Source organism: Oncorhynchus kisutch, linkage group LG4 (genome assembly GCF_002021735.2).
Source record: "Oncorhynchus kisutch isolate 150728-3 linkage group LG4, Okis_V2, whole genome shotgun sequence".
NCBI lineage: Eukaryota > Metazoa > Chordata > Actinopteri > Salmoniformes > Salmonidae > Oncorhynchus > Oncorhynchus kisutch.
In genome coordinates, this window is record NC_034177.2 from 59,724,324 (window position 1) to 59,743,676 (window position 19,353).

At 41.6% G+C, this 19,353-nt stretch overlaps 1 protein-coding gene across 5 annotated transcripts in view; it reads right to left on the bottom strand.

Moving 5' to 3' along the window:
* mlh1 (mutL homolog 1, colon cancer, nonpolyposis type 2 (E. coli)) overlaps positions 1–13,560 on the bottom strand; it is a 27,396-nt gene extending 13,836 nt beyond the window's left edge. The window contains exons 1-14 of one of the 5 annotated variants that reach the window (XM_031823330.1): positions 13,185–13,413; positions 12,551–12,679; positions 7,713–7,852; positions 7,260–7,424; positions 6,979–7,170; positions 5,540–5,665; positions 5,109–5,248; positions 4,633–4,738; positions 4,445–4,540; positions 4,069–4,177; positions 3,818–3,914; positions 3,501–3,635; positions 3,093–3,221; positions 1,831–2,920 (exon numbers count right to left, since the gene is read on the bottom strand). In XM_031823330.1, coding sequence (XP_031679190.1) covers positions 2,746–2,920; positions 3,093–3,221; positions 3,501–3,635; positions 3,818–3,914; positions 4,069–4,177; positions 4,445–4,540; positions 4,633–4,738; positions 5,109–5,248; positions 5,540–5,665; positions 6,979–7,170; positions 7,260–7,424; positions 7,713–7,852; positions 12,551–12,679; positions 13,185–13,266 — 1,821 coding nt within the window. In that variant the 5' untranslated portion in view covers positions 13,267–13,413 and the 3' untranslated portion in view covers positions 1,831–2,745. Of the gene's footprint in view, positions 1–1,717; positions 2,921–3,092; positions 3,222–3,500; positions 3,636–3,817; positions 5,249–5,539; positions 7,171–7,259; positions 7,425–7,712; positions 7,853–12,550; positions 12,680–13,184 lie in introns of those variants that run through there. The other 4 variants (XM_020481435.2, XM_031823331.1, XM_031823329.1 and 1 more) reach the window with 4 other exon arrangements.
* Positions 13,561–19,353: the final 5,793 nt, after the last annotated feature.

Here is a 19,353-nt window from a genome sequence, read left to right on the forward strand (position 1 = left end):
CTGACCAAAGCCCTTCTCCCCCGATTTCTCAGTTCGGCCAGGCAGCCAGCTCTAGGAAGAGTCTTGGTGGTTCCAAAACTTCTTCCATTGAAGAATGATGGCCACTATGTTCTTGGGGACCTTCAATGCTGCAGAAATGTTTTGGAACCCTTCCCCAAATCTCTGCCTCGACACAATCCTGTCTTGGAGCTCTACAGACAATTCCTTCGACCTCATGGCTTGGTTTTTACATAGACAGGTGTGTGACTTTTCAAATCATGTCCAATCAATTGAATTTACCACAGGTGGACTCCAATCAAGTTATAGAAACATCAAGAATGATCAATGTCGCAGAGGTCTAAGGCACTGCATCTCAGTGCTGGAGGCATCACTACAGACACCCTGGTTCAAATCCAGGCTGTATCACAGCCAGCCGTGATTGGGAGTCCCATGGCGGCCTACATTGTAAATAAGAATTTGTTCTCAACTGACTTGCCTAGTTAAAAAAAAATATATATATATATATAATACCCCATAACAACAAATATATATATATATATATACACACAATTTGTCGTTATGGGGTATTGTGTGTATATTGAATGGAATGCACTGTATGTAAGGGATAATCAACAAGAGGCTATGCGTTCTATGGAAAATAAGGAATGCCATGGAGTAGAACTAATCTTCCATCGACTAACGCATAGCCTCTCGTTGATTATCCCTTACATATACCACAGCTATAGCATAGAGCCACGAGTTGATTATCCCATTATGCCATGGCTAGAATTTAATACATTTGCCTCTATACATTTTCTCAACATCCACTGAAGTAGCTAGCAAGTTTACTAGATAGCAACAGTAGTTGCCTTGGTTACCAAACAAACAGACTTTCTAGTTTATCTAAACAAACCATCAGTCCTAGCTTGCTATTATGAAAATCTAATTCAACGATGGCAATAATGTTTTCAATTCGACTTTTACTGTCAAAAGCAGTTCAAACACAGAACATGTGAGAACTAAATATAGTAAAGGAATGCTACAGTGTATTAGAGGGAAATAATGCATGCTCTAAAATACCCTTCAAACCAATCCGAAATAAGTATTCAACAATGACATGGCAAAACAGACATAAACTGGGTGGTTCGAGCCCTGAATGCTGATTGGCTGACAGCCGGTGTATATCAGACCCTATATCACAGGTATGACAAAACATACATTTTTACTGCTCTAATTACATTGGTAACCAGTTTATAATAGCAATAAGGCACCTCTGGGGTTTGTGGTATATGGCCAATATACCACGGCTAAGGGCTACCTCCAGGCACTCCGCCGTGGATAAGAACCGCCTTTAGCCGTGGTATATTGGTCATATACCACACCCCCTGATTGATTGTAAATGCGGAAAGGGAACTACGAACGATAGGAGGAAAGGATCATCATTTGCTTTTGATAATGACTCATTTACTTTGGATCATGACATAGTTTCACAAACATATCTATATAGGCATATTTACAGACGGATTTTCATTTTAAAAGTTGCGTTCTGTATTTGCACAACTGACACACACACACACACTGATAGAACTCTATCTCCATAGAGCTAGCCAGCTAACTCGTTAAATAACGTTAGTACCATCAGACACAATTATAAACTCTTAGCTTGAACGCTAGCTAGCTACTTTTGTTAGCAATATGGCTAACAATTAGCATTCATCCTAGTTAGCTAGTTACTTACCAGTTTTCAAGCAATTCTTTGATAGCATTTGCAGGACGTTGGATAACTTCTCCAGCAGCAATCCGATTAACAACGGTCTCATCGAGTCTCCGAATCACCCCGGACATACTGTTAGCTTTGATTCAGGTGGTGAATATTATCAGAAGTAACACAAATAGCTGCTTAAATGGGACACCCTTACTTAATTAATAAGAGTAGCTAGCTTAGCATCCTACCATCATCACAACATGTTGTTAAAAGCGCGGGGGAGAGTGAGGGGTTCGATTAATCTCGCCAGTGCGCCCGTTGAGGCGTGTTTTGCACCGGCTGAAAGTTGATTGCATTCGATTTGAAACCGGGCTGCCTCCCGGACGTGAGACAGGTGCCCCGCTCTGTCCGAGGCCGAGGTCGCCTCAAAACAAAAGTAATTATTAAGCAATAATTAAGTAATTAGTAGGATTCTGTTTTCCCATGCAACAGTGACATCTGCCTTCACAATAAAAACGAGTTGGAAAAAGCACACATTTATTTTATGGAAAAGAGATGTATGTTTCTGGACGACGCACCAATACTGCCTTGTTGACAAAATAACGGAGTGGTGTCACTTAGTGCTTTCGCCCGATGATGTGACCGGATTTTTGCCCGGTTCAACCTGGGCCAGTGTAAAATAACTCCCTGTGTCAAATCTCTTCTATACAACCCCATGATTGGCTGTTCCTAAAAACAAGTCAACTGTAGCAGCCAATAGGGATAGGGATTGCTGTAACAAATCGCGAGTGCCTGTGTTTCCTGTGACACAATGCTACTTTTTGTTTTGGTTTAGACTACTACTAGTGTGCATTATCAAAAAAAGTATTTTATATTTAGCTGCCATGAAAATTGCCACAGTGCTGTCAATCTGCTGGAGATTAACATCTAATCATTTACATAATAATCATACCAAAAATAAAATCCTTATTTTTTGGTGTCATATATTTTATATTAGTAAAACATGTTTTGTGGTAAAACAACAACAACAACAGTATTTACACTTTTGAGCCACAGCAACGTCATATTTTGGGTTCCGGCAGCATGACATGGATGGGATAGAATGCTGTGAGCAGTGCATCAGGAGGGTGGCGCTGTTTGGTCACCAAGACCAGGATGAACTTCTCAATGCGGTCCAGCATGAACTCAGTTCTGGCATACTGAGGACCATCTGTGGAGCGCACCAGGCTTAGGTACCTACCGGGAGACGACATACCTTGATATCAATCTCGCAATGAGAGGGTCGCAGCCTTGCAATTTTTTTACATCTTACATCACCACTTAAATGTTTAAAAAAAATCTAACTACAACTGAGAAAGGTTCATATTGAGATGATCTATGCGCTGGCAGTGAGAGCTTGGTACTGTACCTCTCTTCTTGCAGGAGCTCCTTGTTCATCAGCTGCTCACTCAGCCCTGGGTTCACCTGGTCTAGCTGGTTCTGTACACTCTCAAACAAGTCAACCTCCATCATGTTAATAACCAAGGGCTTTCCGAACCTGCAGACAGGATTACATCAGAACAGCCTTTCTATTCATACATACATATATCTGTGTCCTTATTCACTCCTTTATTTATACAAAAACAATATTTTTGGTGACATATTTACTGTTGGCAATTCAAATGAGCAGCCCGACCCTGAATTTGATATACATTAAGGTTTTACAGCAAACTCTTAAAAACACTTCTTACACCTGCTGCTGTCGTTGATGTGCATAACTCAAATTTAGGCTTAGGCTGCTCATTGCCGGCACCCCTGTAATATCTCTCTCTCACACCTGATGGCCCCCAGTAGAGCGAGTCTCAGTTTGTCAGGCTGCATGTCTCCAGGGTGCAAGGCGTCCAGGTAGTTAGTGTCTCTGTAGCGTAGAAATGTGGCAGCCTGACCATAGGTATCCACAAGCAGGGGCCACCTAACATCAGATACACAGCCAGTGTGGATAAACTTAATTAACTGAATCTAATGTTAAATTGTAAACAGAGTGATTAGCTAAATACAGAGAGATGAACAACCTGTTTGCGTTTTGTTTGAGCAGCTAACTTGAGGGCAAAAAGTCATACTAAAGTGAGTAAGTAATTATTATAATTTTTTTACCTGCCATCCTGCTTGATCTTGCCGCCTACATCTTTAATAAGAACTTCCTCAAGGTCACGAACCGGGCAACGAACCCCACCACGGTCCAGGACAGCATCTTAGTTCACATAAACACACACTGTGAGAATATTACATTTTGTGTTGCTCCAGGGAAAGGTGTGTTTGTTTGTCTGTGTCTGTGTATGTGTGTGTGTGTGTGTGGGGGGGGAGGGGGTGTACCTGCATGTGTGTGTGCGTGTGACATTACATACCACCACCAGACTGCTCTCTCAGTGTCAGCTTGGCAAGGGATAGTTTCCCTGCAGCCTCATGAGCTGCTATTTGAGCTTTCGCCAACACATCTTCAGCTTCATGAACCACCTTTACGCACGCACACACACACACACACACACACACACACACACACACACACACACACACACACACACACACACACACACACACACACACACACACACACACACACACACACACACACACACACACACACACACACAGACACACACACACACACACACACCAGTACTGAGACAATACATACATCAGTACTGATACAATACATACATTATTACTTCAGTACTGAGACAATACAACTTTAGCAGTGTGCTAAAAAAGTACAGTAACTACCAGCAAGGTGACTTTAGCCTGCTCCTCCATACCCTTCCTCACACATGTATCATGTTCTGTGATCCTCTTATTCAGCTCAACGAAGGCCTTCTGCAGCTATATACACACACAGGGCGAGTGACGTCAGAGTGATGAAAGGGACATTTTCCCTGTTCATCTAGGAACTATTGATTCCAGATGTGTCTTACCTCTCTTTGGCATCGCTCATGCTCTTTCTGGAGCTGATCCACCTCCCCTTTCAGGCTGAGGGAAAACACAGGCCATTTTTGGTTTGCACGTTTGCACTGTTTCCGCCTATCAGTGAACAATGTGTGGGGAAATCATGTCAGCTATCCTCTCTATCTGTCCTCAACTCAGCAAAAGTGACTATGCAGGACTGGCCTGCCTTTGTGTTGAAGGAGAGGGGAAGTAGATAGATATAAACATATTACAAATAGTACAAATAATGTGTGCACACAACATCTGATCTCTGGCCAAGCTATTCAGTTTCTCTTACTGTTCTGGCTAAATTGTGTATCTTACCCTGTTGTCTATGCTGTATGCATGAGACATGACCTAATTAGACTATGTTTGGGAGCATAGGGTTGGGTTTTGAGAGTGTCATACTCTACGAAAGGTTTCTGTTTTGAGTGGGAGGGGTTGAACACTTGGGCGTGACTCTTACCGGTCAGTCTCCGCCTCGTTCTGCTTTTCCTCTTCCTCCGCCCTCCTCTGTTCCTCTGCCTTCATCTTCGACAGCATGGAGTCAGTGGCACTCAGATCCCAGTTCTGTAAAGTGGCAACCACAGCCTCTTCAGAAGCCACCTGGAACATGTCCACAAACACATAAGCCCAAACATGGCTTGTAAAAACACAATTACACAGCCACCCTCTGTATCTGTCTCTCTCATTCACACACGCACACATGCAAACACACACACACACACACACACACACACACACACACACACACACACACACACACACACACACACACACACACACACACACACACACACACACACACACACACACACACACACACACACACACACACACACACACACATATAAAGAACCCTGATTATTGTCTATGCGCACACACAGTCACTCATACCTGCTCTGGAGTGCTACCATCATCTGCATGGGTCCTCGGGTCTGCCCCAAGCTGTAGAAGAGTCTGCACTGCCCCAAGATGGCCTCCAAACGCAGCTCTGTAGATTGGAGTCCGTCCAAATGCACCCTATTAACAAAAAAAAACATTTCCTGACATACTTCTGCAATTGCTTAGGCCTTAGGCATGGACATTTAACTCCAATACTCAGAAATATATATTTAGCTGTTTGCCTGCTGGAGAAAGTTTGTGGAAGACAAATACTTTCAAAGAAAGGGTTTAAGTCAAGTCATGCTTGTTTTTTTAATTTAACCAGGCAAGTCAGTATTGAACAAATTCTTATTTACAATGACGGGGAGGGAACAGTGGGTTAACTGCCTTGTTCAGGGGCAGAACGACAGATTTTTACCTTGCCCAACACTCTAACCACTAGTCTAACTGCCTATCAATAGATGTGAACAGTCATGGCCAAAAGTTTTGAGAATGACACAAATATGAATTTCCACAAAGTTTGTTGCTTCAGTGTCTTTAGATATTTTTGTCAGATGTTACTATGGAATACTGAAGTATAATTACAAGCATTTCATAAGGGTCAAAGGCTTTTATTGACAATTACATGAAGTTGATGCAAAGATTCAATATTTGCAGTGTTGACCCTTCTTTTTCAAGACCTCTGCAATCCACCCTGGCATGCTGTGAATTAACTTCTGGGCCACATCCTGACTGATGGCAGCCCATTCTTGCATAATCAATGCTTGGAGTTTGTCAGAATTTGTGTGTTTTTGTTTGTCCACCCGCCTCTTGAGGATTGACCGATGGCTGATGGTAGCGCTCACCTTGTCTTCTCCACACAAGCTTTTCTTCGGATGCCCCAAACAATCAGAAAGGGGATTCATCAGAGAAAATGACTTTACCCCAGTCCTCAGCTGGTTGACAGAGGAAGAACAATGATTCCAAGCACCACCCTCCTTTTGAAGCATCCAGTCTGTTATTCAAACTCAATCAGCAAACATGGCTTGTAAAAACACAATTACACAGCCACCCTCTGCAATCAGAGTGTTCTCCAGCCTTGTCCTCGTCAACACTCACACTTGTGTTAATGAGAGAATCACTGACAAGATGTCAGCTTGTTCTTTTGTGGCAGGGCTGAAATGCAGTGGAAATGTTTTTTGGGGGATTCAGTTCATTTGCATGGCAAAGAGGGACTTTGCAATTAATTGCAATTCATCTGATCACCCTTCATAACATTCTGGAGTACATGCAAATTTCCGTCATACAAACTGAGGCAGCAGACTTTGTGAAAATTAATATTTGTGTCATTCTCAAAACTTTTGGCCACGACTGTATGTTTGTGTGTGTCAGTGGGAATGGGTGGGTGAGGGAAGACACTCACTCTCATCTGACCAAGAGCTAATATTTCTGTTCGTGCTGCATTCTCTCACCCGTGTGTTTATGTCCGCACCCCTTTCCACCAATAAGGTGATGACTTCCGGCTGACCCCCACCTGCTGCTTCTGACACTGCTGTGTTGCCATTGGCATCTGTGATGTTAATCATGAAAAGTTGGTTTAGCAGCCGCTGGCGTTTGCCTGCTTCATCCAACCCAAGGCCACGCTTTGTGTCCCTATCAGACACCTAGACAAGGACCAGTGCATCTATTAATCTTTGTCATGTCTTCATTACTTATCCACACAGATCTCACAGATATCACATATCAGTCTCACCTCCTTCAAAATTGCTAACACTTCCTCTGCCTCTCCATCGAACGCTGCTTCCAGAAGTCGAGTTCGCAGAACCTGCTCTTCCTTCTTCCCCTTTCTCTCGTCCTCCTCCTTCTTCCTTTTCCACTCCGCCTCTTCCTGTTCTCTTCGTACCAGTGCCACAAAAGCCTGCAGGCCAATCAAAACACACCTTTCAGGGTACACACACTTCTCATTTTCAGAAAAAATGACATTACATTGATTGTAGACTACAACACACTCAAGCACACTCACGGATGCTATTTGAAAGAAGAACAAACAAAGGAGGAGATCTGAGTCAACGTGTAATGCCAAGAGTTCTATTACTCATGATTTCAAATTTCAATATGTTGATATACTTTATAAATCCAAACCTAACACTGTCATTTTCATATAATGTCATTTTCATACACTGTCATTTTCATATCATTAGCTAACCTCTTTCTCCAAGCGATCCATAAGGTCTTCATAGTCCTGTTTTTCCTTCTGTCTCCGAACCCGCTCTCGCCTGGCCAGCAGGCCTCGAGTGGCCCGCTGGATGGTCACTGCAGCTAGCTCCTCTGGAGTCAGCTCTACATCTACAACAACAATAAACATGCATACAGTGAGTACAAACAAGTCCCTGTTATTTCAGTTTAGTTTCGATTTGCACATTTTTTATTTAGTTTCAGTTTTAGTGTTTAGCTGCAGAAAGCATGCGTGGTAGGCTTGTAACCATTTGTGTCTGTGTTTTTTACTTCACTTATTGCAACTCGGGGGCAGTAATACATAAGATGATGGGTAAGGTTAGGTTAGGTGTCAATTATAAAGTAAATCCCAATATGACTTGGATTTAAAAGGAATAGCGTTGCGATTGGTGCAAAAAGATATGTTGGAAGGAAACAATCCAATGCTTTTTAACTGTAGTAGTACATGTAAGAAGAACCAAGTTAGATAGCTAGACAATTTTTCCCCTATTAGCTAGTGATAGCTAGGCCTATTTGAAACATCGCCTTCTCCTGGCTGCATTTACCCGCCAGATACAGTGGCTTATAAACCCAAAAGCTTGAAAACCCAACTCAACCCCATTCGATTTTCCCCCAAAGTTTAGAGGAAATAACTCAAACTGGACATAATTCATGATAGTTTTTATTTAATTTAGTTTTGGAATCAAAGTTAAATGTTTCAGTATAGTTTAGCCTCAGTACAGATTCATTGTATTGTCTTTGTCCGTCAAGGTTTATTTGTTCATTTCCTTTGTTCAACCAGATAAGTTAGAGAACATATTCTCTTTTACATTAACAACCTGACAAGAGTAACAAAGCAAAGCCACAGACTCACACAACAACACCTGTGCAGTATACATAAGATTGTACAGTCAACTTTACAGCCTAATCCTATCTGTACAGCCCAAATATTTGTATGTTGAACTTGACAACAGCTATTTCTAGTTTTTATTATTATAATTTCCCATATAGGCCTATATGTTTAATAAACACAGCGCATTCGGAAAGTATTGAGAGCCCTTCACTTTTTCCACATTTTGTAACGTTACACCCTTATTCTAAAAATGGATCAACATCCCTCAACAATCTACACACAATACCCCATAATGACTAAGATTTTTTTTTTAATAAAAAATTGAATACACAAAAACTGAAATATCACATTTGCATAAGTATTCAGACCCTTTACTCAGTACTTTGTTGAAGCACCTTTGGCAGCAATTACAGCTTTGAGTCTTCTTGGCTATGACACTACAAGCTTGGCACAGCTGTATTTGGGGAGTTTCTCTCATTGTTCTCTGCAGATCCTCTCAAGCTCTGGAAGGTTGGATGGGGAGCGTCGCTGCACAGCTATTTTCAGGCCTCTCCAGAGATGTTCGATCGGGTTCAAGTACAGGCTCTGGCTGGACCACTCAAGGATATTCAGAGACTTGTCCCGAAGCCACTCCTGTGTTGTCTTGGCTGTGTGCTTAGGGTCGTTGTCCTATTGGAAGGCAAACCTTCACCCCAATCTGAGGTCCTGAGCGCTCTGGAGCAGGTTTTCATCAAGGATTTCTCTGTACTTTGCGCAGTTCATCATTCCCTCAATCCTGACTAGTCTCCCAGTCCCTGTCGTTGAAAAACATCCCCACAGCATGAGCATGATGCTGCCACCACCATGCTTCAACGTGGGAATGGTATAGGCCAGGTGACGTGACGCTTGGCACTCAGGCCAAAGAGTTCTATCTTGGGTTCAACAAAAGGGCCGCGGCTTTTGTGGAGCGATGGGTAACGATGCTTCGAGGGTGACTGTTGACGTGTGCAGAGCGTCCCTGGTTCGCGCACAGGTCGGGGCGAGGGGACGGATGTAAAGTCTATACTGTTACATATAGACAGATGTGTGCCTTTCCAAATCATCTCAAATCAATTGAATTTACCACAAGTGGACTCCAATCAAGTTTCAGAAACATCTCAAGAATGATCAAAGGAAACGGCATGCACCTGAGCTCAATTTTGAGTCTCATAGCAAAGGGTCAGAATACTTATGTAAATAAGTTCTTTGTTTCTAAAATCCTGTTTTCGATTTTTCATTATCAGGTATTGTGTGTAGATTGATGAGGATTTTCTTTTTATCTAATCCATTTTAGAATAAGGCTGTAACGTAACAAAATGTTGAAAAAGTGAAGGGGTCTGAATATTTTCCAAATGCACTGTATATGGTTTATAAATGTTTATTTAAGTTGATTTGCTGCATTTATCTAAATAAAAGTTTTGTATTAAATGGAAATAATAATATACTGTACATAAAAGGAATGTAGGCCTAGTATTTCATACCATCTCATGAATACCATCTGAGAGCTACAGCTGAAAAGGCTTTCAACATAATTGCTAATTTGTTAACTAAAGGAGTACGGCAACAGCTGTCAAAGCTATGAATCCCTCTCTATGATATGTAGTGAGGCAATTATCTATGTACTGAAGACAACTTAATTTTACATGCTCTACAGCAGGGTTCCCCAAATGGCGGCCCGCTGTGAATTTGGCATGCCCGTGGTTTTATTTGCCCCCCCCCCCAGGTTTTATGAGAAGGGAAAAAAAATGTATAAAATAAGAAATTGGTTTTATCATTTTATTGTGGGGGTGAGGGGGGGCCTTTTCATTGTTGGACATAAAAGAACGTAAAAACACCAGGAAATCAGCTCCAATGGATTTTAATTTAGAAAATATGTTCCCAAAGTTCCCACAGATAACAGAGAGATGTTTTGGGCTCCCGAGTGGCGCAGCGGTCTAAGGCATTGCATCTCAGTGCTAGAGGCATCACGACAGACACCCTGGTTTGAATCCAGGTTGTATCACAACCGGCCATGATTGGGAGTCCCATACGGTGGTGCACAATTGGCCCAGCGTCGTCCAGGTTTGGCTGGTATAGGCTGTCATTGTAAATAAGAATTTGTTCTTAACTGACTTGCCTAGATAAATAAAGGTAAAAAAATATATAAAAAATAAATGCGCTTTACATAGTAGGGGGAAACTCACCTCATCCACCATCAATGTGTAGCACCCAACTCAGTGATGCACGGCAACCATTTTTGTGCCAGAACTCTCACCACACATCAACTATAGAGGTGAGGAGTGATATACGCCAATTAGGAATGAGGGGGATGATTAGATGGCCATGATGGAATGTGGCCAGGTTGGAAATTTTGCCATGACACCAGGGCGTACACCCCTACTCTTACAATAAATCCCAACGGGATTTTGAATGACCACAGAAAGTCAGGACACCCATTTTAACGTCCCATCTGAAAGACGGCACCCTGCACAGGTCAATGTTTCCAAATGTAATCAAGGTTTTTGTCACGTTCGTTGATGGAATGAGGAGACCAAGGTGCAGCGTGGTAGGCGTACATCTTTCTTTTATTAAATGACACCGAAAAAACAACAAAATACAAAACGACCGTAAAGCTATATGCAGTGCAGAAGACAGCTACACAAAAACAAGATCCCACAAACTAAAGGTGGAAAAAGGCTGCCTAAGTATGATCCCCAATCAGAGACAACGATAGACAGCTGCCTCTGATTGGGAACCATACCCGGCCAACAAAGAAATAGAAAAACTAGAATGCCCACCCAAATCACACCCCGACCTAAACAAATAGAGAAATAAAAGGCTCTCTAAGGTCAGGGCGTGACAGTTTTAGTCAAATATTATATCTGTTTAGGCTTCTTGCGGTAAATTTGCAGTCTAAATGTTTTATTTTTTATTATGTTTCAGCCCCCGATCATCCGCTCAAGAAAAAATTTGCGTGCGCCTGAATGTAGTTGATGTTCCCTTCTCTATAGTTCCTACTGCTCCCATGTGTGCCTTGGGTGGTGACTGCAGGAAACAATGAGGGATTGTTTTCAAGCATAAATTCCTTTGACCACATCAGACTCCCTTGGGTGTAATGAAGAGTAACAGACAGTTGTGTAATGTAAGCCAGGGTGGTTTATGGGTGGTTTATGAATGTGTGATTGCACACTGTCCCCGGTAAGAAGAACACAGCCGATCCTAGGGAAAAATTATTATTATCTCCTTTTTTTCCCACCCCTTTTTCATGGTATCCAATTGGTAGTTACAGTCTTTTCTCATCGCTGCAACTCCCGTATGGACTCGGGAGAGGAGTGCGTCCTCCGAAACACAACCAAGCCACACTGCTTCTTGACACAATGCCCACTTAACCCAGAAGCCATCCGCACCAATGTGTCGACGGAAACACCATACACCTAGCGACCATGTCAGCGCCCAGCCAGCCACTAGTGCGCGATGGGACAAGAACCTCCCTGCCGGGCCAAACCCTCCCCTAACTAGGACGACGCTGTGCCAATTGTGCGCTGTCCCATGGGTCTCCCAGTCGCGGACGGCTGCAACAGAGTCCGGACTCTAGTGGCACAGCTAGCACTGCAATGCCTTAGACCACTGCACCACTCTGGAGGCAATTATTATTCTCTTCTGGTCGAGTCCTAACTTGAGATGAGCATGCTTAACTGGCTTTCTCATAAATCAAGCAACACAATATAGTCTATCATGCCCTGAGCGACAGCAGCTTTTTAGATCTCAGGGAAGTATCCTGTCACCAATGTACCTCAGCCAACATACTACGGGCGAGTTTCACTTCTACTACACAAGCATTAGGCACACAGATCTCAACTGATGACTACGGCCTAGGTATATGAGGACAATCAAAAAAGCACTTCTTTACATTGTTGCAATGGAAGTAAGCTAAAGGTAAATTGATTAATTTGGCATGATAAGAATGAGCAATGCAGTACTTTTCTTTGGTGGTTGCACTGTCTTGGCACTGGCAGAGGTGTTACATCTTGTCTTGGCAGCATCAGCTTTGCCTTTGGACTGGCCACCCTGGGTCACACCAGTGCTCTGTCTGCGCTGGGGGGAGGCACCTTCCAGAGCACAAACAAAGAGGGGAAATTAGACTACACATTAAGCGAAAGAGAAACACATCTCTATGTACAGACGGCCGACACATTTAATGTGATGGTAACCAAAACATGTACCATCACAAGTTTAGGTACATACTTAAATGTTTTTGCAGCAAAGTAAAGTAATGAAACAGGCAGGGAGCAGGTCTCGAACCCTCGACCTTCTATCCCGAGGTCCGGCGCGCTATCGACTGTGTCGATTTCCATAAATCCAGGGTCGTTACACAAATTTAATGTTACTTTGTGTTTAAAATGGGCTGGAGATATTGGTAACTTGTTAACTTTAATTGATATAAAGCCTATTAAACAGCTTCAACCTCCAATTGTTTTGCATCTTCATTTCAGACAACAACATTTTACTTAGGCCTAAAATACTTTCATATTCGGGAATCAGATCCCCAATGGCTAACGTCGTTAGACACCTCGACTTGAAGTTGAATTCCAATGCTATTCATGGTTTGCATACCTGCCTCTGATGATTGGACTGCTCCCTTCGACCGTGCCTTGGCTCCAGTTTTCCCTGGGCTTTTAGTACTACGTGAACTCATATTTTGTCCAAATAATAGTTCGACGAACCAGCCTAGAAGCCCATTACTCTAGTACAATTAGCCAAAAATAGATTATGGTTTCAAACCTACGCAATTTAGCTGTTGGATTCACAATCCCTTCCTGAACTCTCACTGGTCACCATGGTAACACTTGCGCCGCTTGGTCTCACGCGAAGGTAAAATAGAAATACAATGAATAGAATGTGGTTGTCAACGTTCAAGTCAATAGGCGCGTTCTAGCGGATGTCTTTTGTCAACTCCGTAACCATTCTTGGTCAACGCCTTTCAAAGTGTGTTGCATTTTCAAAGTGTGTTGCATTGTCTGACTTGCGCCTACCAATTACTGTATACACTGAGTGTACAAAACATTAGGAACACCTTCCTAATATTCAGTTGCACCCCCCTTTTGCCCTCAGAACAGCCACATTTCGTCGGGCATGGACTCTGCAAGATGTCGAAAGCGTTCCACAGGGATGCTGGCCCATGTTGACCCCAATGCTTCCCACAGTTGTGTCAAGTTTGATGAATGTACTTTGGGTGGTGGACCATTCAAACACACAGGAAACTGTTTAGCGTGAAAAACCCGGCAGTATTGCAGTTCTTGACACACTCAAACCGTTGCGCCTGGCACCTACTACCACATCCCGTTCAAAGGCACTTAAACCTTATTAACAAATATCAACAAACAAAAGAGGAATAGTCACATGCAAATAAGCATACATACAAACTATTTACATTGCCAGGAATCCTAAACAAACAAATCATATTCATTAATAATACAACAAGTTTTAATTGCATTTTTGTTTGAATTAGACCATTTGCATTTGTGAGTATGAAACTACCTAATATTATTAGCAGTTGAATTAAATATACTACATCTTTATCAATGTCAGAGTTTCTGAAATAAATCATTATATCAAAACCATTAAATAGTACAACCGGTCCTATTTTTTTTGTAACAAAATTCTGTATGTCAATCACAAAAATTATACTATAAATACAGGTAAAAAAAACAAATGCAAAATGGTCTCCTTCTCCATTCCACAGAAATCACATTTATAATCAATATTCAGCTTGAATCTTTCCAAAACATGTTTCACAGGATAAATGCTATGTAACATTTTAAATGAAACTTCCTTTACCTTGTTACTGATACAATATTTGTTAGCAATTTTCCATGCTTTCCCCCATGTTATATCACCATAGATATTTGACCAAAAGAATTGTAGTATCACAAACAATTTTCCTAATCTGTTTATTACTACATTTATCTTTGATGTTAATGTTGCCAATTAATATATTTTTATGTAAATATATGTTTACTTACATCAACCACAGAGGAATTTAAAAGAGATACAACCCCCCATCGAATCGCATCAAAAACAATTGCATATTCTTTCGGGGTTATTGGAATTTTTTATTTATCAAGAAATTCCCCATATGAGAGTAGATATCCATCCTCATTCAGTAACTGACCAACCAAAATAATTTTATACTCAAACCAGTTACGAAAAAAAGAGACTTATTTTTAAATCGTATATCTTTGTTGTTCCATAGATAGTATCTGTGAGGGGGGGGAAAAAACCTTTTAACCTTTATTTAACTAGGCAAGTCAGTTAAGAACAAATTCTTGTTTTCAATGATGGCCCAGGAACAGTGGGTTAACTGCCTTGTTCAGGGATGTTTATACGCAAACATCCAAGCTAAAATCGCCTGCAAGTGACATCAATAAGGGCTGTAGCTACTCCAGGGAGTGATGTGCAGCCTCTCGTTGAGTAAGTAAAGTTGAAGGGTGACCGGGGGACTGCAGGCTGTCATATAATATATCCTTATAACTTCCTCTGTGTGCAAGTTTAAAATAATCGGTTCAATGACATACATATTGTGCACTATAAGCAATTATTGTTATCATGATTGTCCTCAAATATTTTTTTTGTTTTTTACAAAGAGATTTTTCTATTCACTATCATGGGGGATTCTGTTTTCTGCTAACAATGCTGTAACGCGCTCGGCCTTGAACTTCCGTGGCTTCATTGAGAGGGGTCAGTCGTTCTCCCCTGGTGCCAACGTGTAGACTGCATGAACTTTAGAAAAATCATGTGATCAAAGGTCATGAAGTTTTGACTGCAGTCGACTGCAAGTTTCTGCAGTTGCTCTTCAATTCAATTCAAGGGGCTTTATTGGCATGGGAAACATATGTTAACATTGCCAAAGCAAGTGAAGTAGGTCATATATAAAAGTGAAATAAACAATAAAAAATAACAGTAAGCATTACACTACTCACAGAAGTTCCAAAAGAATAAAGACATTACAAATGTCATATTATGTATATATATAGTGTCGAACGATTGGCAAATGGTCAAAATACAAAAGGGAAATTAAATAAACGTAAATATGGGTTGTATTTACAATGGTGTTTGTTCTTCACTGGTTGCCCTTTTCTTGTGGTAACAGGTCACAAATCTTGCTGATGTGATGGCACACTGGTATTTCACCCAGTAGATATGGGAGTTTGTCAAAATCGGTTTGTTTTCAAATTTGTTGTGGATCTGTGTAATCTGAGGGAAATATATGTCTCTAATATGGTCATACATTTGGCATGAGGTTAGGAAGTGCAGCTCAGTTTCCACCACATTTTATGGGCAGTGTGCACATAGCGTGTCTTCTCTTGAGAGCCAGGTCTGCCTACAGCGGCCTTTCTCAATAGCAAGGCTATGCTCACTGAGTCTGTACATAGTCAAAGCTTTCCTTAAGTTTGGGTCAGTCACAGTGGTCAGGTATTCTGCCACTGTGTACTCTCTGTTTAGGGCCAAATAGCATTCTAGTTTGCTCTGTTTTTTTGTTAATTCTTTCCAATGTGTCAAGTAATTATCTTTTTGTTTTCTCATGATTTGGTTGGGTCTAATTTTGTTGCGGTCCTGGGGCTCTGTGGGGTCTGTTTGTGTTTGTGAACAGAGCCCCAGAACCAGCTTGCTTAGGGGACTCTTCTCCAGGTTCATCTCTCTGTAGGTGATGGCTTTTAGGTGAAATCCTTTTAGGTGGATTTTGATCATTAGCGGGTATCAACCTAATTCTGCCCTGCATGCATTATTTGGTGTTTTACATTGTACACAGAGGATATTTTTGCAGAATTCTGCATGCAGTCTCAATTTGGTGTTTGTCCCATTTTGTGAATTCTTGTTTGGTGAGCAGACCCCAGACCTCACAACCATAAAGGGCAATGGGTTCTATAACTGATTCAATTATTTTTAGCCAGATCCTATTTGGTCTAATTGTATGTTCCTTTTGATGGCATAGAAGACCCTTCTTGCCTTGTCTCTCAGATCGTTCACAGCTTTATGGAAGTTACCTGTGGAGCTGATGTTTAGGCCAAGGTATGTATAGTTTTTTGTGTGCTCTAGTACAACAGTGTCTAGATGGAATTTGTATTGGTGGTCCTGGTGACTGGACCTTTTTTGGAACACCATTATTTTGGTCTTACTGAGAAATACTTTCAGGGCTCTTCACCAACTTCATCCTGCAGCCATCGCCTGCATTGTGGGAGGCTCTACTGTCAACCATTCATCAATTAATTGAAAATGAGAAATGGCAATCTGCACAAAGCAAAAAGGCCATTTTTAAACAAGGGATGAGCTTTCCTTAGTAATCTACTTGGGAACAATGTTGGATTCAAGTAAAGCTTTTGTATAAGTGAAGCTTTTAGAGAGAGCTTTTGTGCTTCTATATTTAATCATCTCAGCCCACCCAGTTTATATTCATTATATAGATATGCACGCTTCATCTTGTCTGGTTTAGCATCCCAGATGAAGCAACAACAAAAGTATGAAACATCCGGAGTAGGCAGTGCCATAAATAACTGAGTAAACTGAGATATGACTAAGGAGTTAATCTGTGTAATTTTTTTCATAAATAGAAAGGTATTTACCTCTCCATGGTTGCAGGATTTTGTCTATTTTTCTTAGTTTTCTATTGAAATTCATTGTGTAGAGCTAATTTATATGTTTTGTGATATGAATACCAAGCACAATGCATTCAGAAAGTATTCAGACCCCTTCCCTTTTTCCACAATGACTAAATTATTTTTTCCCTCATCAATCTACACACAATACCCCATAATGACAAAGTGAAAAGTTTTTTCGAAATTTTAGAAAATGTATTAAATATAAAAAACAGAAATACCATATTTACATAAGTATTCAGACCCTTGCTATGAGACTCGAAATTGAGCTCCGGTGTATCCTGTTTCCTATGATCACCCTTGAGATGTTTCAACAACTTGATTGGAGTCCACCTGTGGTAACTTCAATTGATTGGACATGATTTGGAAAGGCACACGCCTGTCTATATAATGTTCCACAGTTGACAGACCAAAGACCAAGCCATGAGGTCGAAGGAATTGTCCGTAGAGCTACGAGGCAGGATTGTGTCGAGGCACGGATCTGGGGAAGACTACCTAAAAAAAGTCTGCAGCATTGAAGGTCCCCAAGAACACAGTGGCTGCTATCATTCTTAAATGGAAGAAGTTTGGAAACACCAAGACTCTTTCTAGAGCTGGCTGCCTGGCCAAACTGAGTAATCGAAGGGAGAAGGAAGGTAGGTGTGCCTCAGGGAGGTGACCAAGAACCCGATGGTCACTCTGACAGATCTCCAGACTTTATCTGTGGAGATGAGAGAACCTTCCAGAAGGACAACCATCTCTGCAGTACTCCACCAATCAGGCCTTTATGGTAGAGTGGCAAGACGGAAGCCACTCCTTAGTAAAAGGCACATGACAGCCCGCTTGGAGTTTGCTAAAGGACTCTCAGACCATGAGAAACAAGATTCTCTGGTCTGATGAAATCAAGGCTGAAGTCTTTGGATTGAATGCCAAGCGTGGAACCTGGCACCATCCCCACAGTGGAGCATGGTGGTGGCAGCATAATGCTGTGGGGATGTTTCTCAGCAGCAGGGATTGGGAGACTATTCAGGACCAAGGGAAAGATGAACGGAGCAAAGTACAGAAAGATTATTGATGAAAACCTGCTCCAGAGCACTCATGACCTCAGACTGGGGCGAAGGTTCACCTTCCAACAAGACAACGACACTAAGCACACAGCCAAGACAATTAGGGGGTGGCTTCAAGACAAGTCTCTGAATGTCCTTGTGTGTCCCAGCCAGAGCCCAGACTTGAACCCGATCTAACATCTCTAGAGAGATCTGAAAATAACTGTGCAGCGACGCTCCTCAGCCAACCTGACAGAGCTTGAGAAGATCTGCAGAGAAGAATGGGAAAACTCCCTAAATACAGGTAGGCCAAGCTGGTAGCATCATTCCCAAGAAGACTCAAGGATGTAATTGCTGCCAAAGGTGCTTCAACAAAGAAAGGGTCTGAATACTGAATATTTAGCAAAAATGTCTAAAAACCTGTTTTTGCTTTGTCATTTGTGTGTGATGTGGGGCAAAAAATATTTCATCCATGTTAGAATAAGGCTGTAACGTAACGAAATGTGGAGAAAGACAAGGGGTCTGAATACTTTCCGAATGCACTGTATGTCTATTTCAAAGTCAGACCATTTCATAGGTAAACTGCAGGGTAATGTAAACGTTTTTTTTAAAAGATCCAATACGTAATATGGTAATTATGTTTTAGTCCAGAGTGGCCAGAAAAGTTATCTATATCTTCAATGAGACATTGCAGGGATCTAGCTTGCGGACTTAATATAAAATTTGAGTCATCAGCATACAAGGACACCTTTGTTTTTAAGCCTTTGATTTCAAATCCTCTAATGTTGTTATTTGATCTGATTTGAATAGCTACAGTAGCACTTCGATGGCCATAACAAATAAATATACTGACAGCAGACACCCTTGTTTTACTCCTCTTGTAGCAACTCAACCATGAAGGCCTGATTCACGCAGTCTTCTCTGAACAGTTGATGTTGAGATGTGTCTGTTGCTTGAACTTTGTGAAGCATTTATTTGCGCTGCAATCTGAGGTGCAGTTAACTCTAATGAACTTATCCTCTGCAGGAGAAGTAACTCTGGGTCTTTAATTCCTGTGGCGAGAGCCAGTTTCATCATAGCGCTTGCTGGTTTTTGTGACTGAAA